This window comes from Triturus cristatus, chromosome 3_2, assembly GCF_964204655.1.
Source record: "Triturus cristatus chromosome 3_2, aTriCri1.1, whole genome shotgun sequence".
NCBI lineage: Eukaryota > Metazoa > Chordata > Amphibia > Caudata > Salamandridae > Triturus > Triturus cristatus.
The window spans coordinates 171,052,031-171,075,992 of record NC_140584.1 but is presented as its reverse complement, the minus strand read 5'-3'; the positions used below and the strand labels follow the sequence as shown (position 1 = coordinate 171,075,992).

The following is a 23,962-nucleotide window of genomic DNA, read 5'->3' as shown; positions in this document are numbered from 1 at the left end:
TGAATGCTGCACCATCCTCCAATTGGTGTAGCAAGGCACAACAAGGAGAATTGTTTTCACTTCTCCTCATTTTTTCGCTTTCAATATATGCTACAATGCACAGCATATATTGAAGGAAAAATTGCCTTCACTGATTGTTTTTGTGCAGGAAGGTGTCCCTTTCTGCGCAAAAACAATCTCCACATGACACAGACATCCTTGCACCATGGTGCAAGGCTGCCTGTATCACCACATGGCTGCAGTTTAAGCAACTGTGGAGAGGGAAGCACAGCCTTGCAACATATTTATGCACATATGTTACATCCCTTACAGTGTCATGCTGCAGCACTTCCTTATAGTTCTGCACTTCTCCATTCACCATACACCACAAATTCTTTCTTTCAGTCAATTATCTACTACACATACATTCAGGTGAACTTTCACACACTAGCATACAAGTTTAGCTCTTTTTTAACTTAGTTAGTTCTGAGAAAAACTTTTTTTTTTCTTTTTGTTGTTTTATATTTTATTTGTTGGTTTTTTGATCAATTTTGTGGGTTTTTTTAAAAGAGGGAAAAAATGTCAACAGGACAAACACAACTGAAAATTAGGAGGAGAAAAATAAAGGAAACGAGCAACGGTGGTTGTCGATGGCACGACAAACAAGGTCCACTGATTTCTCTCCATATGCAATTAGGTGGTTGCATTTAACACAATGCATCCTGACTTTCTCAAATTGGGGACGAATATCAGGACGAGATGTGGAAGTTGATGGTGTTGCCCCAGATGTACTTGCAACACCCGGTGGTGCAGGAGCATTTTCCCTCAGTCTTCTCATCTCTTCTCCTGCGAAGTTGACTGGATGTCGTGTTTGGAGATGTTTCCGCATACTCACCGTTCCACAAGAGTATTTCTTTGTAGGGTCTCCCCTGGAGAGGACCGCCTTGCATATTTTGCAAGTAACTTTCGTTGCATTAACCTTTTTCAGCCCTGGTGGAAAAGTAAAAATCTTCCACACAATTGAAGTGTACTTTTGTGGAGGGGCAGGTTCAGGCACAAATTCTTCTCTCTCAGAATCTTCTGAATTAGATAATGGTGGATTAGCTGTCATTTCTCCAAATTTGAGGACAAACAGGTGTGCAATAAGCAAAAAGAGCAGTTCTTGCTAGCAGATGTCTTCTCCTAAGGAAGGTCTAACAAGAATGATTGAAATTTGTGGGGTCCTTCAATACTTTCAATAGGAAGTGTAATGAACCAATCAAATCTCTTTTTTTGTGGTCACATGGGGTCCGCGTAGGGTGCACACACGCATCTCGTACCCAACTCGCACCCAGCACGACTTTGCGAAATTGCATTTAAAAGAAATGTAACTTTATTTATAGTTAAAGAATATTATTTTTAAGATTAGCTCAAATAATGTCTTAATATTGATATTAAATATATATACATATATAAGTTTTTGAACAATAAAAAAAATTAGCGGAAGTCGCGCACCCACCGCGTCCAATACGCTTATGATGTCACGCGCAACCGCGCAACCGTCACGTAATATGTACAAGTTGCGTATGCGCTACAACTCACAGTGATGTCATCAGTGATGTCACTGACCTTGTCATGAATGATGTAATATGTGACATCATCAGCAGTGCATTGCGGGCGCGCGAGTTATAGTTAGCTGAACTAACTATAACGGAGGAATTTCAATGGTTTTGTACAAGTGAAATGTCCAGCTAACTATAACACCCCTAAAACCTATGGTTTTTTCAGTGAATTTCTAAGGTTTTTTAAATGCTATTTCCTAACTATAACATGTCTGAAACCTATGGTTTTTTCAGTGAATTTCAAAGGTTTTTAAAATGTTAATTCCTAACTATAACAGGTCTGAAACCTATGGTTTTTTCAGCGAATATATATATATATATATATACATATATATATATATATATATATATATCTTCAATTGAGAAAGTGTGAGTGTGTATATATATATTCACAAAAAAAACAAAGGTTACAGGCACGTTACAGTTAGGTCAGATTTCACTCATAAAAAACAGTGAAATTCAGCAGTTATTGTTAGCTGATCTAACTATAACTCATGACCCCACAATGCACTGCTAATGACATCACCCATGACATGGGCAGTGACATCACTGATGACATCTCAAATTACATTACTGATGACATCATCCAGTGTATATGGGTGAGTAACTGGGTATGTGAAAGGTAGTACAGGTGATTGATGGGTATAAGAGTGACTGAATGGGTGAGTGATTGAATGTGAGAGTGGCTGTGATTGCGTCAGTGACTGTATAGGTGAGTATGTGTTAATATCTATATGAGTTTGTGAGTGGCTGTGTGTTTATCTGTATGAGTGATTAAGTGGCTCTATGATTTACAGTATGGGTGAGTTCATAAGTGTGTGAGTATCTGTATGGGTGACTGACTCAGTGTGTGAATGGCTGCAAAGGTGTATGACTGTATATGTCTGTGGCTGTATTAGTTACTGAGTGGGTGTATGACTGGCTGTATAGTTGAGTGAGTGTTTGTGTGTAGATCAATGAATCAGTGAGTGTAAGTTCTGGTATGGGTCTGTGAATGGGTTTGTGAATGGTTGTTTAGGAGTGGATGTATGAAAGGCTCTATGGGGGTTTGAGTGGTTGTGTCAGTGAATCTGTGGATGATGTCATCAGTGATGTAATAAATGATGTCATTTGAGATGTCATCAGTGATGTCACTGACCATGTCATCAGTGATGTAATATGTGAGGTCATAAGCAGGAGGCATGTTTGCAGAGTGGTAGAGAAAGGGGGTGTGGCCTCCAAGTCTTCTCAGCAATCCCACTGTCTAGGCCCTTCTGGAGGCAACAGCACGGGTTCCTAGACCCCAAGCACTCACAGCAACCAAGGGGACTTCATTCCCCAACCACCACTGAGCCAGGAGGCACGATTGCAGAGTGGTGGTGAAGGGGGTGTGGCCTCTGGTGACTTGCTGGAGGTTTCTTTTCAGATTTTTTCTTTTTAAGGGAGGGGAGCTACACAACCCCCTTCCCAGGGCCATTTTGGGCCCCTGGGACCTCATCCTTGGTGCCCGTCCTTTCTATTTTTCACTTAATATATAGGGGGGGTGGAGCAGCCTCCTTCTTAGGTCAATTTCAGTCCTGGGGACCCACACCCGGGGCCCGGTCGCTTTACTTATTTTTCTTATTTAAGTAATGTGAGAGGGCTGCAAGACACCTCTCCCAGGCTGATTTTGGCCCTGGGAACCCCATCCCCTGGGGCCTGCCCTGTAGTGTGGGTACCTTGGTCCCACCCAGGGCACCCACTACCACAGATAGGGACTGCGGGGAAACTGAAGGCCCCCATGGACCATGCTAACATGCAGCTCCCTGTGTGTAAAAACACATTTTGTTTCACTTTGAGGAAGTGAGAGCAAAATGCTCTTGCTTGCTCAAAACAGAGCACTGTTTGCTATGACGTGGCAGGAGCGGTGTTCTCACCAAGCCATAGCAAACTGCAATTTACCTGGTTATGGGCACCCCAGTACTTTGCAGGAGCCAGTTTTGGGGGCGGCGGTCCCCGTGGCCATCCATGGCTCCATGATGGCCCCTTTCAAAGTTAATTTAGCCCTGTGGAGGTGTCAGTCCCCAGGGCTGCGGGGGGGGGGGCTTGCACAACCCCGCATTATTTAAAGTTAAATCCCCAGGTAAGTGGTGGCCCCCGTGGCTGTAGGGGGGTCCACGCGGCCACCTGCATTTGCTAAACAAACAGCCTCGGGGTGGCGGTCCCCTTGGCAGGGGGAGCCAAAAGGCCTGCCATTTATAAAGTAAAAAGCCCCAAGGAGGTGGTGGTTCCTGGGGCATCCTCTACATTTTTTTAAAAAAGAGCTCCAGGGAGGTGGTGGTCCCTGGGGAATAAGTGTGCCCCAGGAGGGGGACCATGCACACCCCCCTCCTATAATTACAAATGCCCCCGGGACCTGGCCCACCTGGGGGCCTATAATAAACAAAGCACAGGAGCCAGCACTTCGTGTTTGTTAAATATTTGCGTCGGGATTCACAAACTCAGCATGACTCCTGCTGATTGTTTTAAAAAATAATGCTTTTTTGACCCTGTGGGGTGCCTGTGGAGGTCAGTGTGTTTCTACCCTGACCCTTTTTCTTTTTTTTAATCCCTTTTCTGTAAATCAGTTCAACCGAGTCAAAAGATGGCTGCCAACACTTCCTGGTTTGAAGTGTTGGTAGTCAATCAGATCTCAGCACAAGATCGAGAGGGGTCGTGGATCAACCCCGTACCTATATATATATAACGGTAAATTTCTTTAAATAACTCCAAAACTGCTGAACAGATTTACACCATTTCACAAAAAGGTCACTTTCTGGAACAACTGATACCTTTCTACAACATTTTGTGTATTTGCTTTCAACAGTTTGGGCTACAGTCTTGTCTGAAGTTCCCATGGAAATTAAAATTAGAAAAACGTGTTTTTGGACCCTCCCTTTTTCTTTGCCCGTGGTTGATGGATCACCCTGAAAAGTGATTAATGCAAGCCCCTGTATGGCAAGAGACACCAACATGAATGGGGCATACGACAGCATTCCATGGAAGTAAGGAAAATAAACACTGCTTATCCATTTAGGGTGATAACAAAAGTTGGCACTGAAGTATAGCTGGATGTCATGCAACAAGCACGGATATTTTGATGTACTGACATGAAGGCCAGAGTCCAGTAACAACGCAGAAATCCTTTTTCCACTTGCCATTGAGGGGAAACTACCAATCAAAACAAGGTAGCGACTATTAAAGAAACTGAGACGTTTTGTGCTTCATTTCATATTTTGCACTGAGGAAGGCATATTTGCTGAAACGCCTTCTGCAATAAAATATGATTACTTTGACCCCGTGAGTGCCCCGTACTTTTTGGAGCTTCAAATTTAAACATATAAGTCCTACCCTCATGATAGTGGAGGCACTCGCCTTTGAGTTTGGCAACTACAGGTGGGATTGGAGCTGTTATTGTTTTAAGTGCCACGCTGCCAGAACTGTTGCTGTAAGGACTATCACGTCAACCAAGGAGGGCGTAAATTATACAAATTCATGGCAAACAGTAATTTTACGGATGCCTGTGGACGTACCTGAATTTTAAAACCAGCAGGTGGCGAAGGGGTGTGGAGGCACACAGTGACCAGTGTATGCAAAGTGATCAATGCAAGCCCCTGTATTGCAAGAGACAATAACGTGAATGGGGCATAAGACGGCAATCCATGGAAGTATGGAAAATAAATAGTGCTTATCCATTCAGGAATGATAATGGATAGGGGATTTGAATTATAAATGTATGTTATGCAACATGCACTGATATTTTGACGTACTGACATGGCGGCAGGAATCTAATCACAACGCAGAAGACCTTTTTCCATTTGCCATTGGGGGGAAACTATCAATGAAAACAAGGTAGTGACTATTAAAGGAACTTAGACGATCTGTGCTTCATTTCATATTATGCACTGTGGAAGGTATATTTTCTGAAACACGTCAGCAACAAATATATGATTGATTTGACCCCGTGAGTGCCCTGTATATTTGGAGCTTCAAATTAAACAAATGAGTCCTACCCTCACAATAGCGGAGACAACCGCCTTTGAGTTCGGCAGCTATAGTTGGGATTGAAGCTGTTATTATTTTAAGAGCCACGCTATCAGAAGCGTTGCTGTAAGGACTATCCGGTCGACCAAGGAGGTTGTGAATAATATAAATTCATTGCAAACAGTAATTTTACGGATGCCTGTGGACGTACCTGAATTTAAAATCCAGCAGGTGCCGAAAGGGTGTGGATGCGCACAGTGACAAGTGTATGCAAAGTGATCAATGCAAGCCCCTGTATGGAAAAAAGACAATAACGTGGAAGGGGCATAAGATAACAATCCATGGAAGTAAGGAAAATAAACAGTGAGTATCCATTCAGGGATGATAACCGATAAAGGCATTGAAGTACAGATGGATGTTTTGCACCAAGAACTGATATTTTGACTTACTGACATGGCGACTAGAGTCCTTTTTCCATTTGTCATCAAGGGGAAACTACCAATGAAAACAAGGAAGGTAGTGACTATGAAAGGAACTGATACGCTGTGTGCTTCATTTCATATTTTACACTGAGGAAGGCATATTCACTGAAACGCGTCTGGAATAAATAGATGATTACTTTGACCCTGTGAGTGCCCTGTGCTTTTTGTGTTTAGAATTAAACACATGAGTCCTACTCTCACGATAGCGGAGGCACCTGCCTTTGAGCTCGGCAGCTACAGGTGGGATTGAATATATACTGGCCTGATTCACAACCTATCTTATTATATGTGGAGATTCCACACTCATAGAGATACTACTCGGAAATCCCTTTGTGAATAGCAAATGACCATAAACTTACACAAAATTGTAAGTTTACCTTTGTGAATCAGACCTATACATTTGCAAAGGAAGTGCTGAATGTTTTCACTTCAGTCTTTCCGTGGTCAGTGCCAACATTTAGTCCTATTTGTACACAACATAGCCCTGATTAACTTGCCAAGTATTTTGATCTGCATACTTTGCATCATGACGTTTATTAATGCTGTATGGTGGGTAATGTTCTTAGCATGGCCGGCTTGAGCGCTGGTGGTGCCCTGTGCGACAATATTTTTTGGTGCCCCCCAATGACTACGTTCGCCAATGATTCCCTCACTACCACCCTTTAACAGTGCCCCTCAAGTCTCCATAACCACTCTCTCGCTCAGATACATTTAATTAGGTTTATAATACCATTCATACCAATGTACATCACACACACATTGCACAGAGACAATCAATCATAAGAGTGTATATCATTTCATAGGAATGACAGAGGACTGCAAGGTGTAGGAGGCACGTCATCTATACTGATAGACAGTATAGTTTAAGAGTACTTGGTCTGGAGAAGCACAGACACAGAATTTAAAACCTAACACTATGGTTGGGAGTTTACATTTAATAATAAGAATTCTTCTTTTTTTACCGAAATAAACCCTTATTACAAAATTAGAATAATAAAAGACTAAGAGGAAAATTATAACACTCTAATCTATAGCTTGCAGTTTGCATGCAGATCTTTGATGACAGTTATTAGCTCACTGGTCTATGTTAGGATTTTAGCTTAGACCACTAAAAGTTGCAAAAGGGTCTCTCTGACAAAAACACTGACCTATTTACAATTTATGCACAGTGTGATCTGCATGGAACCCTTTCTTCCAGCTGGCATATAAACCGTCGGTGCTACCTTAGGCTAAGTCAAAACTTCCAGTAGACAAAACTCCAATCTCTCTCTGGAAGAACATTAATGATCAGAGATATCTTGACATTTTTATTGTTGTATGAAAATTGCTGGAGGCGAGTAAGGAAAGCAGGTGCTTATAAAACTAAAGTATGCCTGCAAACACCCCCCCCCCCCCCTGTAGTCAGCACCCAGTGCAGTGGCACTGTTTGCAGACCCCTAGAGCCGGCCCTGGTTCTTAGGAATCTGCCCAGCCACTCGCATGTGTAGTCTTATCAGAGGTAAAAATATGTTTATCAGTGAGTACAGTCTTGTTTGGAAGACATTTCTGCCTTGTGATTAACAAATTATATTGCCAGATTTATTGATTAACATTGCTCTTTAAATATTTTGAAAACTATCAATAAACCCTTAATTTAAAACTGGTAGGGATGAGTCAACATTTTGGCAGCCCTATTACTGTCACAGTGACAATTTGCAACACAATTTTCATAGGGCATATAATTGCAAAATTTTGAAAACGTGAACGTCGTTAAAAAAGAGAAGCCTTGTCAATATAGTCAGTAGATTTATTTTTTCATCAAATGTAATATTAAATATTTTCTTTGATGTGTATGTTAACAACGCTCTTTTTTCTTCTTTAAAAAGAGCCACTCCATATCCCGAGATGAAAAAAGGAAAATGTTACATTCTAAAGACATAATGTTTTCTATTTGTAGCTAGGACCATATGAGTGGTCCCTGTTTTGTAATACAAGTGATGAGCTAAAAATATTGGCATGGAAGAAATGTTAACTCACTGGTTTCCTCCCAACACTTGATGAAACTTAGCAATTAATCCTTGAAACCTATTAACGTTTAAGCTATAAATAAAACAGTGATGATTAAAATGATGGTCCTTTATAGGAGACGCCACAAAAATCCATTTCGAAAACCTTCACTTTATACAGCAACCCGGGTGGGAGGATCTTCTGAACGCTCTCCCATATCATCACTGCAACGTTCTCCAAAGTGCTGCAAGGGGCAGAAATGAAGAAAATATTGTAAATGCAGACATGTCCTGGTTGTGTTAATGTCTTAAACCTCAAAATTAGTATTACTCAAAAGGGGGGTGGTTGAAAACGAGTCAGCCTTCAAAATATATTGTTTCTCAATCAGTATGAATCTCTGAGAATGTGGTTGGGCTATGGTTTAATACGAGCAGGGGTGGGCTGTCAATGTGAGCATTAAGGGCAGTGCCCTACTAGATCTGGAGGAGGTGATTTTCAGCCTTGGCTACAGCCCTTCATCTGCCTAATCTGCCACTATAAGAGCAGCAGAGCCATCAATATTCCCAGACAAACATTGGGCATGTAAGATTTGGGCCAAATCTTGCAAGAGTGATGAGTGTCTATGAGGCCGCTGTGAGGGCAGGCAGAGTTTCCAACACAGGCATTTAATTCTGGTTACAATTGAACAAATGGATCAGATTATCCAGGATACATCCTGGGCTCAGTGTTCCAAAATCTGCTTCCTTCACTCTGACCCAACGGAATGTCAGTCACTCAGAGGAAGAAGTGGGTTCTAGGAAGGACAAAGCATGAGGTAAATATTGCTTCATGTAGGCCACAGAGCTCTTCCCTCACTTATGCCAGCCACCTATATCATTGTTATGTGGAAATATGGATTTTTCTGGTCAGTTATGTCCCCTATCTTGGACCCCAACGGTTCTATGTGCATGTTACAAGTACATGTATGTTCCCTCCAGTTCCAGTTATGAAGACGCAAATACATGTGCGTCCACCGTTAACATGTCCTCTTTCAGATCCGCCATGAATGGGCCGGATATTCCATTCCTAAGTACAAAAGGCCACCGCCTTTATATGGTTCACTTATGCCATTTTTACAGTCCAGGCAAGTAGGCCCTGATTCTGTCATCAAGCTTTTCTTGCTTTCTGTCTCTGAAGCTCCAGTCCGAGCCTGCATCTGTGACCATGAACTTTGTCTCATTCCCTGCGCGGCTCACGATGCCTGACATCAGCTTGCTGCCTGCCAAGAACTGTATTTCACCTTCGAAATTATCTGCTCCCATCCCTGCCCAATGCATTCCTGTCTAGTAGTTTCAGTAAACATTCTTCCAGCTACCGAGCAAAGGCCCGGCTTCTCTGTCTTCATGCAAGTAATTCATAGCCCTGTTACTATGGAAGATTCCTGCCCTCGCATCTAGTGTAGACACTTAGACGCTTGTAGACGCACTAACAGTCAGTATAGTCAGTATAGAATAAGATTCTACTCTAAGAGACCTCTCTTTTGGATAACATAGTTCTTTAAACATAGGATGTTAGATATGATTTGGGATTAGGTTGACTTGACCCTCCAGACTTCTGTCGCCACATGTAGAGCTAAATGTCAAGTCCCCTCCACCCCCTAGCTGCACGTCAATCACACGTCATGCTGCTGCGCGCGCATCTCTGCCAAGTATTTCTGCTGACATTGCGAAATTATTTCATAGGTCCACCCATATGTGACATCATAACCAATGACGTTTTCCTTGTTACTCCCAATTACGCCTTTTTCAGCTACGCATGTGAAATGTTATCTTTGCTATCAATTGTTACGCCTCTTGCATTTACTTCACTGTAATGCCTATTGTATAAAAGTGAATAATTATCAATAATGTATGTACTTCACTTCCTGAACCTCCGTGGTGATGGAACTTGGAGGCCACGATTTCGAAATCGTCCATTAGAATAAAGCCCATTCCGAACCTCTAATACCACGGATTCTGCCTCTTATTTACTGAGCTATTTTTATTATGTTCTGTATCAAATTAAGTCCCGGTAATTAAATTATTTACCACATAAATGGCGCCCGAACAGGGACACTTTCTCATCTCACGCGCCGGCGGTGCGTTGCAGGCCCGGTCTCCTGCCACAGCTGGACGGACAACAACGCGTACCAGCAGGATTTCCTGTATCTCCCTCCGGTCAAGCGGGGGCGACTGAGGCTGCGATCAACACCCAGACGAGGCGGTGAGAAGTGCGAAGTATCCCGACCAGAGCCTAGCTGAGAGAGCAAGATCCGAGGTATACAGAGGCCCACCAGGTTTCCGATGTCCTGACGTGTCCGAAGTTTTCGAGTCGAGTCGAGTCCAGTCCGGTCCAGTTCGGTTCAGTCCCGTTCCGAGGCCTTCCGTTCCGAGCTACCCGGTGAGTACCATTACTGGGGAGGCGTTCTGGCGTGCACATAAGTTGTGCCGGTCCAGACGGGTTTGGGTACACAAATCCGGTCTGCACTGTTTTAGCAGTGTATCTGTACTGTTTAGCAGTATATCTAGTATATCAAGTATATAAATTCAGAATAATTCAGATAATGCCGAGTATTATGTTTAAGTGATTAAGTTTTCCTTAGATCGTCATCATCATTGTTTGCTCATTTAAATGTTAAATGTTAAATGTGTTAATACGTTCTGCATATTGTGGTATGAATGACTGTTCATTATCGTGTTTATTGTATTAAGTTTGTTCAAGATCAAGTATCAGATCAGTTCTCAATATGCCGCTCTTTTCGAAATTAAGACAGATCACAACTAGAAAAGGGGTACTCGAAGAAGCTGTTCCTATTCCTCCTAGGGACACTCCAGGGTACTTCATGTATCATAAACACGGCTTAGACGCCATATTATTTCTTGATCTATGGGTAGACTACACTAAGGAATTACCAGAAAGTCAGAGGTGGCCCGCAGCTGGGACCTGGGATGCAGAGTGCATCGTGAAAGTAGAGGAAGAATTATGGAAAAAGAAAGCTAGACAATCACAGAAAGACGCCATTGAATTATGGCGTAAAGAATCGTATAGACGTACAGAAAAAGCACGTAGACAGGAAGAGAAGAGTAAAGAGAATTCAAATGAAGTCCGAGAAAATCTATTAATTGAAGAAGGTACACGAGTGAAATCAGAACAAGTAGACAGACAAAGACATGCCCTTATGAAGGGTATGTATCCCCTTCTGGCCGAGGGATTACCTAAGGCTACTGCGGGGACACCAAAAGACTTGCCACCCCCATTATTTCCAATAAAAGTACATCCCAAGGGGCATCCTAGAACCGCAGAAGATGTTTTTCTTTCCTCATATTTAGATGACGCAGCTCCCGAGTATGCTAACCCCGCCCCACATAGACCGTCGGCCAGGGAGGTTCAACGCCAAGATCCTGTATCTGTATCTCTACAACAACAAATCCTGACACAAGTTCCGGCAAGCACATCTGTTTCCTCATCTGTTCCTACAGCTACTTCTATAGCTATGTCCACACCTATAGTTGCTGTATCGCGTTCAACGAATCCTTTCACGCCCGATACCCCAGACGGGGCTACGGGAGGGGCTACCAACATTTTTTCTACGCCACCCAGAATAAATAAACTTACCTTTCAAGAGTCAGCACATCCACGTACCCCCAAACTCATAAATTCCCGCACGCTTAAGGAACTTCTTGTAGATTGTAGATATGACCCTGTGCCCGGCAAAGAGGACGAAATGATCCTGGCATCATTACGTATCAGACGAGCCGCGGTGTATTTAGGGAAGTTACCAGGAATGACTATGCATCTAGATAATATATATCATTTTGTCCAAACAGGGCGAGATTCTGAAAGTATTAACAGAGCTATGGAATACCAGAAAGTGGAGATACAGGGGGAACTGTTACGTTTCCTCATAAATTGTGTGATCAGAAATCAAGACCGACCGGGGGTAGACCCGGAAACAATGGAAACTCTTACCAGATGGAGCCAGAACATATCAGAAGGGAGACATGACAGGCAAAAATGTATAATAGCCATGTGCAGAAAGATCCGTAAAGAAATAGAACGCCTACACGAAGAGAGATTAGCGGTAGACCAGTTTGAACAAAACGAGGAGGAGGAAGGATCAGGACTGTCCACAGGACAGTCAGAAACCATAGCCTATGTAGGTAGAGGAAGATCTTGTAATAGTACTAGATACTTTACTGACCCGATACGTCCGATATGTCCAGATAATAACAGGAATTTCCAAACACCTATAATAAATATGAGGTCCCCCGAGCATTCGTTCCAAGCCGCTGACAAATTACTGCGAGAACGAAGGGGTTATCATTTTCTTGATTCTATGGATGAACAAGAATTAGCCAGGTCAGCCGTTCATTGGATTGACAGTCCCGGAAAGTATGATGATGATACAGTAGCACACACATTTTTGAACCTCACCCCAGATGAACAGCGTTTAGCTGGGATTTATATGATTCAACAACTTCTTATACTATATAAAAGCCAACATTCAGATCCTGGTCCCTTACCTGATATATTGACTGAATTACTCACGAATAGATGGAAAGGTTCAGGTACTAAGTTAATTAAGGAAATACTAGAATCCAGAAAGCAGTACATTCTTTTTGTATGTCCAGAACATGATTCACTGGCCACCAAGGAAAGACCGATGTATTACATGGACAGACAGAATCCCTTACGAGAAGTGCACCCAATAAAGGGCGAGGACAATCAGTTTAAACGTGTATATGTATATACGCCCATATCAAAAATAGAATTGTTGGAAATGAAGAAAGTGGTACCCAGTCATGACAAAGACCCAGCGGGTTTTCACCGAGAAATTAAAGACATGTTACTCATGGGAGAGTATACCTATCCCGACATTATGACAATATTAAAGGTATTGATGCCTGCTGGCATTTATGAAAAACTCAAGGAAAAAGAGTGGGAAGTGGGAGACCAAAAGATAGATTGGACAGCATTAGAAAATGAAGAAAAGGCCCGAGGTCCAGGTTCGGGGCTTGGGGACAAAACTAAAGCACTACCAGGTTTATTAGTACAGGTACTGCCACGTTTATTAACCACGAAAAAGGAAGACTGGGGTGCAATCTCAGCCTGTAAACAAAAGCAAGATGAAGACACTAGTGATTTCTATGCCCGATTCGAAAAATGTTTTGGTATAAATAGTGGTATAAAAGCAAGTAGCGAGTCATACCCACATCTGTTTGTGACAAAATTAGTTGAAAATTCTTTGCCCCAAGTGAAGAATAGAGTATTAAAATTCGAGAGTACCTGGCAAGGTAATACCCCATCACAAATGTTACAGTACCATTACAATAGAATTAGAGAAGAACAAGAACATGAACAAAGACGCATGAAAGACACGAAAATGAAAATGCTAGTCTCCCAGACAGTTCCAGCTGAAGGACATAAAAAGGGTACGACACATTCCGGTGATTCAGCAGGACCTGTAAAAGGGACATGCAACTACTGTAAACAACCAGGTCATTATATACACGATTGCCCAGTCCTGAAGCGTAATATCGCCACAGGTATTACAAAAGAAAGACCACGGCCACCTAGACAGGATCAGAATGAACAAGGAGCACCGCAGCATGCACAGGCCATGCCAGCTCCACAACAGTCTATACAGTTTGTGCCGGCCGCACCAGCGTTGCCTGCTGCTGCCACACAAACCACGACACGACAGCTGTACCAGACCGCACAGTATGACTATCCTGATTACCAACGATACGCATGAACCAGCCTAGAGAGGGAAGTTGACTTACCCCTTATCGAGGTCCCTGTAGATCAAGAAGGACCTTATGTACATAGTGAATTATTAGGCCAAGATAGAAAATTTTTACTTGATACAGGGGCAAGTCGAACAACTATAAAACGTAGTGAAGTTCCAGGGGCACCCCTCTCAGGCTCACAGAATATTTCCCTTGGTTTTTCAGGAAAACCTATTGTTAATGAAGTATCACAGCCTCTTCCACTTACGATAGGACCCTTGACCAGAACTACAGATTTATTGCTTACTAAATCATGTCCAGAAAACTTGTTAGGTATAAAAACACTGAAAGCTCTAGGAGCTATAATATGTTGTTCTCCGGAAGGAGTAAGATTGTTTTTACGTGATTTCAAAGGTCATTATGTGTCTCGAGACATGGATCCCCGACTGCAGACTTTACCTACACATCTATGGGCACAAGGCCCTACTGATGTTGGTTGCATGAACATTACACCATATCGAGTCACACTAAAGGCAGGAGTGGTACTACCACGAATGCGACAATACAAGTTACCCCCAGATGCTGTAATGGCTTTACTGCAAATCATTGACGAGCTTATCGGCCAAGGAGTGGTTGTGGAGACCGACTCCAATGTATGTAATTCACCGATAATTCCGATTCTTAAACGAACTGATCCAAAGGCTCCCCCAGTATATCGATTGGTTATTGATCTGCGTGAATTAAATAAATGTATTGTACCACAATACCCCGTAGTTCCAGACATCTCTTCATTACTGACAGCTATTGATTCCGAAGCAACATTCTTTACTGTAATTGATCTCAAAAATGCCTTTTTCAGCGTCCCAATAGATCCGGAAAGCCAATACTTGTTCGGATTTAGTTTAAATGGACGTAGCTTTAAATTCACACGCGCACCTCAAGGATTTACAGAAAGCCCCAGCATCTATAGCCAAGCACTGAAACGAGAACTTGACAGTATACACATGCCAGTCAACACTGCTCTGCTTCAATATGTCGATGATCTGCTGATCACCGCCCGAAGCGAACCTGAATGTGAAAAAGCATCACTGACGGTTTTACAATTTCTAGCCGAAAAGGGGCACAAGGTGTCCCCTTCTAAGCTGCAATTCTGTGTCCAGCGAGTTATTTACCTTGGTCACTCGCTGTCCAAGGAGGGAAGGCAGCTTACACCAGATCGCATTCAGTTAATAGCTAACATGCCAATACCCAAGACGCAAAAGGAGGTGCGGGCTTTCATAGGCCTCACTTCATATTGTAGGCAGTGGATCCCTCAGTATGCATTTCTAGCAAAACCACTCATTCAATTAACAACACAGGAGGCAGCCACATCGACTGTCCTCCCTTGGACTCAGGAACACACACTAGCTTTTGAAAGCTTAAAGAAAGCTCTATGCCAAGCACCTGTTTTAGCAACACCATGTTACAGAAAACATTTTACACTCTTTGTTACAGAACGAGAAGGTACTGCCTTGTCAGTACTCACACAGGAACAAGCAGGATCACACAAACCGTGTGCTTATTTTTCTAGTACATTAGATCCCGTAGCTCAGGCTCTGCCTGCGTGCCTGAAATCAGTGGCAGCGACAGCTTTAGCAATCAGACAAAGCGATGCCATAGTGTTAGGACATCCATTGACAGTACAAGTACCACATGCAGTAGAGGTTCTTTTGAATCGAACGCAAACACAACATTTAACTATAGCGCGACTTACAGGTTACGAATTAACATTGTTTCAGCCACATATAGAAATCAGACGTTGCAACACATTGAATCCTGCCACACTTTTACCCGTAATTGGAACAGACCCACTAGCCCATGACTGCATTGACGTTATTACAATCACGACGAAACCCAGACAAGACTTGACAGATGTTCCATTGTCAGACCCAGACCTGACGTTGTATGTAGATGGTTCATGTATGAGAACAAGTACAGGAGAGTTAGTGGCCGCTTATGCAGTCACAACAGACACCGAAATTATTGAAACCAAGTGTATAAATACCTTGTCCGCTCAAGCAGCAGAGCTCGTCGCTCTGACACAGGCCTGTATTCAAGCCACAAATAAAAAAGTCAACATATACACTGATTCACGTTATGCATTCGGAGTTGTACATGACTTCGGCGTGCTGTGGCGAGAGAGAGGTTATTTAACTTCTCACGGTGCCCACATTCAGCACGGACCCCTCATTCATGCCTTATTAGATGCAATACATCTACCCATTGCAATATCGATTATGAAATGCAAAGCTCATACGAAAATTACTGATAGCATTTCTCAAGGCAATGATCTAGCTGACAGAACAGCTAAACAGACTGCTCAAACTCAAACATCCGACATGACAAAGACAATAGTCCAGACACCAACACATTGCATGATGGTTAAGGATCCCACTCTTGATGTAATTGACATACAGACACATGCTACTCCAGACGAAATAGGGAAATGGACTGAATTAGGAGGGATCCAAACGGATCAAGGATGGATGACGAAGGAAAAATCTGTATGGTTCCTTCCTGATTCAATGGTCCAAGTCATTATTAACACTGTCCATAGTCCAGCGCATCTAGGAGAGAAAGCTATGCTAGACAGCATTCAACATATCTGGTTCAACAAGCATTTACGAGCAGCAGCGAAACAAAAAGTTCGTACCTGTATGATCTGTTGTCAGTTCAACCCAGGAAAAAGCATCCCCGTAGAGCAGGGTGGATTTCAGCCTCCTGATCCCCCTTTTGAAATCCTCCAGATGGATTATATCCAGATGGAACGATGTCGAGGATTCAAATATGTTCTCGTAGTTGTCTGTGCTCTTTCCCGTTGGACAGAGGCATACCCGGTTTCAGATTACACTGCCCCGACTACTGCCAAACAGCTAGTTCGAGAATTCTTCCCACGGTACGGTTTACCACGTGCTGTCTACTCAGATAACGGCCAGCCGTTCTCATCCGAACTCATGAAACACGTTTCACTTTTGTTAGGCTATCAGTGGAAATTCCACTGTGTCCGACACCCCGAGGCAGCAGGTCTTGTGGAAAGACATAATCAGACCCTGAAAATTAGATTGTCCAAAATATGCAGGGAGAAAGGTGTCGACTGGGTAGTAGCATTACCAGTTGCGCTCTTTTACATGAGAATGGTAGCACACTCTCGAACAGGGCTATCTCCGTATGAGGTGATCTTTGGCAGACCACCAAATATGTGGGGGACGCCTATACCACGTAAAATAACTGATATTGACTGTAATATGCTGACAGATTATTTGGCTTCCTTGATGTCTGCACTACAATCTTGTCGTTCACAGGTAGCTGCAGCTTTTCCTGACAACACTGAAGTGAAACCCCATGACGTAATTCCGGGGGATCTCGTTTTAGTGAGGAACTTTGATCGAAAGACTCAGCTGGATCCTAGGTGGAGGTCGCCACAATTGGTCTTGCTCACCACAAGGACAGCCGTGAAGATCGAAGGCAGAAAAGGCTGGGTACATTCAAGTCATATCAAGAAATTTTATGGACTACCATCGGATATAAAAACTACACCTCGCGTGTCTTCACCCATTGACTCAAAACTTCCTTTGGTTGAAACCAGTAGTCACGAACATTATAAACTAAAACTCAGATCTAATCCGTCGGGCAATTCGATTGTTTAAGTCCTCTCCAAGGTGAAGCGGTTGAATTTGTCTCTGACATGTATCCCTTAGATCTGAATAGAGAAAAAACCCGAAAAATGTTGAAACGACATGCGTATTGTAAATCACTGCGTAGTCATTGCACAGTGACGTTATTAATTTTGTTTTCCTTAAGTCTTTTTATAATTATTGCAAGTATATTGTTGCACATATATTATCCTATTTCTAGACATGTTTATAATATTACTGCTGAACATTCTTTTAGTGAATTACCTCCGCATGAATTGTCATACAGATTTGCGCTGCGCAATAACACTTTTATTAGTATGTTACATCATTCCCATCAGGTTAGCAATGCTACAAATTGTTGGATATGTGGCCGACTCCCTCCCTATCAGAACTATAAAGGAATTCTACCTCTTTTTCCATACCCGTTCACACACAACGGCTCCTGTGGAGCATGGTTTAGCTTAATTAATTCCTTAGATTCAAATTCTGCAGTTTATCAAGACAACTGGGTATGGGGAAATCTGAACTTAGTTTTACTTAAAGTCTGCCACCCCAACAAGGAGGGACTTCCCAAAAGAACAGGAACTGATCTAGAAAACGAAGTATATGGATTAGGTAATTTTACGCTTAATCTCTTGATCTTGAATGTCGAATCCGAAGTCACTCCAAGTTTGCCCGCCATGTCAGTATTTCCAGTAAAAGGTGAATTATGTGTAAGAAAGAATGGTTCCATACATATGGGCCATAGTAGATGCACCACTGTAATAGAATTTAGTGATCAAGGCAAGTCGACATTTAGAGCTTCCCGCCATTCCTATTTTATATGTGGTCAGACGGCATATGTACGTTTGCCTCTAGATTGGGATGGTACCTGCTACATTGGATTCCTTTTGCCACCTGTTTTCCTAGCTCCTCCTGATTATCACAGAAATACTCATTTAGTACACAATAGAGAAAGGAGAGATCTCCCAATAGTCGATTACACTGAAACAGCATGGGAAAAATACACAGATTTCAATAAAGGTCTCTTTCCCTATATAGGTACCGTTACTAATAGTAAACTGATACGTAGATTAACTAGAACCCTTGAAGCAGTAGTGAACGAAACTATTTCCGCCTTAGGCAATTTAACAGAAGAGCAGTCTGCTATGCGGATTGTTGTGCTTCAAAATCGTCTTGTCCTTGACGTCATCCTGGCCGATAGGGGCGGAGCTTGTAGGGTCATCGGATCAAGCTGCTGTGTATTCATACCAGAAAATTCGCCATCTGTATATAAAGCCATAACCCGCCTTCATAAGATTGTAAGCCAGATACACCAGAATCCAGGCACCTGGACTTGGTCCGGTTGGTTTTGGAGCGTGTTATCAGCCTGGGGATGGAGAGTTCTATCTTTCCTAGGTATTGGCCTTCTCATACTATTCAGTTGCTGCTTATGCCTGCAATGTGGACCAGCGATTTGTGGTCTGTGTGCCACATCGTGCATTCCACATCAAGATTTTCGTTCAAAATCCCGGAAGAAGAAAGAAGAACAAATGATGCTATATGAACAGATCAAGGGATTGATGAAGATTGATGTCTCTTGACGGGCAAGTAGGGGACAAGGAGGGAATGTGGAAATATGGATTTTTCTGGTCAGTTATGTCCCCTATCTTGGACCCCAACGGTTCTATGTGCATGTTACAAGTACATGTATGTTCCTTCCAGTTCCAGTTATGAAGACGCAAATACATGTGCGTCCACCGTTAACATGTCCTCTTTCAGATCCGCCATGAATGGGCCGGATATTCCATTCCTAAGTACAAAAGGCCACCGCCTTTATATGGTTCACTTATGCCATTTTTACAGTCCAGGCAAGTAGGCCCTGATTCTGTCATCAAGCTTTTCTTGCTTTCTGTCTCTGAAGCTCCAGTCCGAGCCTGCATCTGTGACCATGAACTTTGTCTCATTCCCTGCGCGGCTCACGATGCCTGACATCAGCTTGCTGCCTGCCAAGAACTGTATTTCACCTTCGAAATTATCTGCTCCGATCCCTGCCCAATGCATTCCTGTCTAGTAGTTTCAGTAAACATTCTTCCAGCTACCGAGCAAAGGCCCGGCTTCTCTGTCTTCATGCAAGTAATTCATAGCCCTGTTACTATGGAAGATTCCTGCCCTCGCATCTAGTGTAGACACTTAGACGCTTGTACACGCACTAACAGTCAGTATAGTCAGTATAGAATAAGATTCTACTCTAAGAGACCTCTCTTTTGGATAACATAGTTCTTTAAACATAGGATGTTAGATATGATTTGGGATTAGGTTGACTTGACCCTCCAGACTTCTGTCGCCACATGTAGAGCTAAATGTCAAGTCCCCTCCACCCCCTAGCTGCACGTCAATCACACGTCATGCTGCTGCGCGCGCATCTCTGCCAAGTATTTCTGCTGACATTGCGAAATTATTTCATAGGTTCACCCATATGTGACATCATAACCAATGACGTTTTCCTTGTTACTCCCAATTACGCCTTTTTCAGCTACGCATGTGAAATGTTATCTTTGCTATCAATTGTTACGCCTCTTGCATTTACTTCACTGTAATGCCTATTGTATAAAAGTGAATAATTATCAATAATGTATGTACTTCACTTCCTGAACCTCCGTGGTGATGGAACTTGGAGGCCACGATTTCGAAATCGTCCATTAGAATAAAGCCCATTCCGAACCTCTAATACCACGGATTCTGCCTCTTATTTACTGAGCTATTTTTATTATGTTCTGTATCAAATTAAGTCCCGGTAATTAAATTATTTACCACAGTTACCTGCATCCTGCTCGCTGATATGTCTCTATCTATCTCTCACCTGTGTGAGGCCCTTCTGCTCTGTGTTGGTGGTCAGAATCATTAGGGTTCAGTAGGTGCAGAGCTAAAAGCAGGCAAACTAGAACATTTATGGAAGCAGCTTGCTTTGAGAGCCAAAATACAAGCTGAGCTGACAAAACAAAATAATGTTGCAACAGGCTCAAATGTGTTTTTTTTTTGAGAGGTGCACAGGTGGGAGTTGGAGGGCTGGCCCATTGTTAGATGCACGGTAGAAGGAAACAATGGTCTAAGGGGGGGGGGGGTCCTATCAGATCCTCGGGTAGCCAAGGTTACTAGTTAATGAGCGTAGTTTTTAATCAGAAGGAACACTTTCACAGGCAGTACAAACAATGTATGCTGGGACACAAGGTTTTTCGGAATGACATCACATTTATTGACAGCATAAATTGAGTACCATTCAGTTATTTTCGGAAAAAGTTCTAAAGCTCACACAGAAGAAGTGAAGGTGCGTGAATTTATATCGCATTGACAACATTATACAAAACTCAAATTTGATCAAGTACAGTGAAGGAGTTTTGGTTGTGACGTCGACGGCGTTTCGATCTTTTTAAAAATAAAGATCATCTTCAGGATGGGAGTGTGAGCGGGTAGAATCTCTAGGAGGAGAAAACAATGGAGTAACCATAGGTCTTGAGTTGTAAACAATTGTAACAAGTTACGGAAACTGTTATTTGATTAGCGCAAACAATAAAGGACAGACAGTATATGTGAAAAAAGGGGTTCTGACTTGGAAACGACTAAGTCAGGGTGGCAAGAAAAACAGGTCACTAATTTAGGAAGAAAATAAAATTTACTAGCTAGTCCATAAGCAGAGTAGATCGCATAGGCGAAAGGAAGACAGAGCTAAGTTAGGGGGGGAATGGTTTAACGAGTGGATCGACCAGTAAGAAGGCAAAGTATTAAGGAATTTAAACATAGGGGGCCATGCAAGACTACAGTGAATAAGGAGAGGCTATATGTCCTCTGACATGAGCTGTGAATCCTGCGCTGTTAGATGTAGACATGCTGTGACACGCAGGTGCCCCTGACAGGCTTGTTTTGCAGATGTCATGTCTCCAGATCCCAGCCTGACTGAGGCAGTTTTAACAGAAAACATACCACAACAGACTTTGCACAAAAAGTGCACTATTACAAGCAGGATGATTGTGTTTTGCTAATAAAATCATAAACAATTGTACAAAGATTGGTGATTATGTTTTTTAGGATGAAACGTAAACTTAGTGGACAAGGCAGTTTTCTCTGTTAGCCCTTTTTTGGGGCATTAGTTTAATAGGTCAAATTTTGATTACACAGTGCAAGGCGGGCATTCTTTAACATATCTATCTATCTATCTATCTATCTATCTATCTATCTATCTATCTATCTATCTATCTATCTATCTATCTATCTATCTATCTATCTATCTATCTATCTATCTATCTATCTATCTATCTATCTATCTATCTATCTATCTATCTATCTATCTATCTATCTATCTACCTTTCAAAATGACGAAATTGGCATACCTCTGATTAGCAGATGTAGCTTACCTGTAAGTCCCTAGTATATGGCACAATGAGTAACCAGGTCTCATATGTTAAATGTCACTAGTGCACTGAAACACATTGTGCTATCCACTATAGTGCCAGTGCAAAAATGACTGAGGGTCTGCCATTTGAAGCCTGGCTGTTACAGGTTTAAACTGCAAATTCAACCTCTCGAAATAACCCCATTAGACAGGTCAAAACCTTTCTTTTAAATATTTATAAGTCATATAAGTTTATAAGTCAACCCTGGGTAGGCGGGTGCATTTTATTTGAAAGTAGGACATTTAGGAATATAATGTTAAACGTCCTTACAGTAACAAAATCCACAGATGCTACTTTCAGTGTAGTAAAGCTGTTACAGAGAAAAACACTGAGTTACATTATTACATGTTACCCATGTAATAAAGCCAATTTCAGTTAGGAAGCAGCTAGAAAAATAATTATACAATAATTTGTCATAGTTAGTAACAATCAAATTCAATGGTGGAGTCATATTGTTTAGAAATATTAAGGTAAGGTACTTATAGAAAGTTACCTTTTCTCTACCTAAACCTTTGAGGGCCTATTTCCACTTGCTCTCCCACTTCTGTCAGCCAGTAATTAGCATTAGGTGTGAATGTGTTATAAATGCCCCCAGGGTAAAAAATGAGGCTGCTCTAGACAGACAAAGAGGTCCCCTCTGAACCTGACAGAATACCCATGTGGGGCTTTGAGTATCCTTTTTGACTGTGTCAAATTCTTCTTTAACGTCAAATCCTGCTTGACTACTTTGCTGGGATTTTACAACCCTTGGGGAGCACTTCTAAGGATGAGACTAGGATGCCAGACAATTATTGAGTATCCACTCTCTGATTGCTGGAAATTCCAGATTTTGTCCTACCAGACGTCTGTCATTGTGTTTCACATTTAACACTTGAGGTGCACTTCAAAGGAGAGTACAGTATTCTGGTATATGCACTGTCTGGTTGTTGCTTCAAATTAGATTTTAGAGTTAGAGTAAGATTTGGGAGGACACTAGGATTATCATAGTACACTTCCCATACATACCCCCAGCCCTCAAAGTCTAAGTTTGGTATGACTGAAGACTTCCTTCATCCTGAAAACACCCAAGTTAGGTAGGACTGGCCAGGAACATTTACATCATTGTTTACTGTGTGACCAGATGTCATTCCCACCTATTAGATCTTGCCAGGCAAAAATGTGGCATCTCCAGGCACCCACTAAACAATACTCCTGTAACTGAGGAAGAACAGAAGAGTATTGGACCTGCTGTCAATGACCTGAGAGGAACTTTGGATGACTGAAACTGCTCCCTCTACTACCCATCATATCAAAATGGACTCCAAGGGTCAAAAGGCCGACCTGTTATAGCCACAGGGATACAACAATTGACAAGAGACCTTTTCCTGCAACTGTCCATCTGATCTGTGGCAATTAGACCTGATCTAGACCCTGCTGTTTGGTTCTGCCTGATACCCTGTGAGTCACTAATTTCCTCCCCTGAGGTCATAGGGGCCTTTAGAAGTGTACTTCTGTGGTGGATTGGGACATAAAGGACTACATTCAGAAGGTTCAGTTTAGTTCAAAACTAGCTTTATTCGGTTCTTTGCATAAAAAAAATGAAAGCACATAACAGCAGCAAATCCATAAAAATATACAAGCAAAGACAATATCCTACACACGTGGAATGTAAATAAATAAATAAATATTCAGACTCTTTCAACCCAATAATAAAATCAATCACAGGTTTTCTGTTATCTCATGGTGGCTTTCAAAAAACTATAACTATAACTATAACTATCTACTGGCGACCGCCAGTATATTATCTACTGGCGGTCGCCAGTAGATAGTTATAGTTAGGACTGTGTTTCCATAGGAAATCCGCAACATTCTATTTGGAATAACTTTGGCGCCGGTTGACGAATCCTCGCAAAAGTTTCAAAATAGGTGGGGCACTCCGCTCTGCTCCTACCCTGAAAGTCTCGGGGCGATTCGTCAAGCGGGGACAGAGAAAAAAGGGGGGTCCCAAAACGCGTTTTCCCCATGCATTTTTCCATAGGGAACTTTAGTCCAAGGTACAGCCCGAACGGCTGAACAGAATTACTTTAAATTTGGCAGAGAGGT

General features: G+C 42.3%; 1 protein-coding gene across 1 annotated transcript in view; it reads right to left on the bottom strand.

Moving 5' to 3' along the window:
* Nucleotides 1-7,808: 7,808 nt before the first annotated feature.
* The window catches only part of LOC146856971 (6-pyruvoyl tetrahydrobiopterin synthase-like), a 178,173-nt gene continuing 162,019 nt past the window's right edge, over nt 7,809-23,962 (bottom strand). The window contains exon 6 of the mRNA XM_085646786.1: nt 7,809-8,273. Within this exon, the coding sequence (XP_085502912.1) occupies nt 8,144-8,273 (130 nt within the window). The 3' untranslated portion in view covers nt 7,809-8,143. The remainder of the gene's footprint in view (nt 8,274-23,962) is intronic.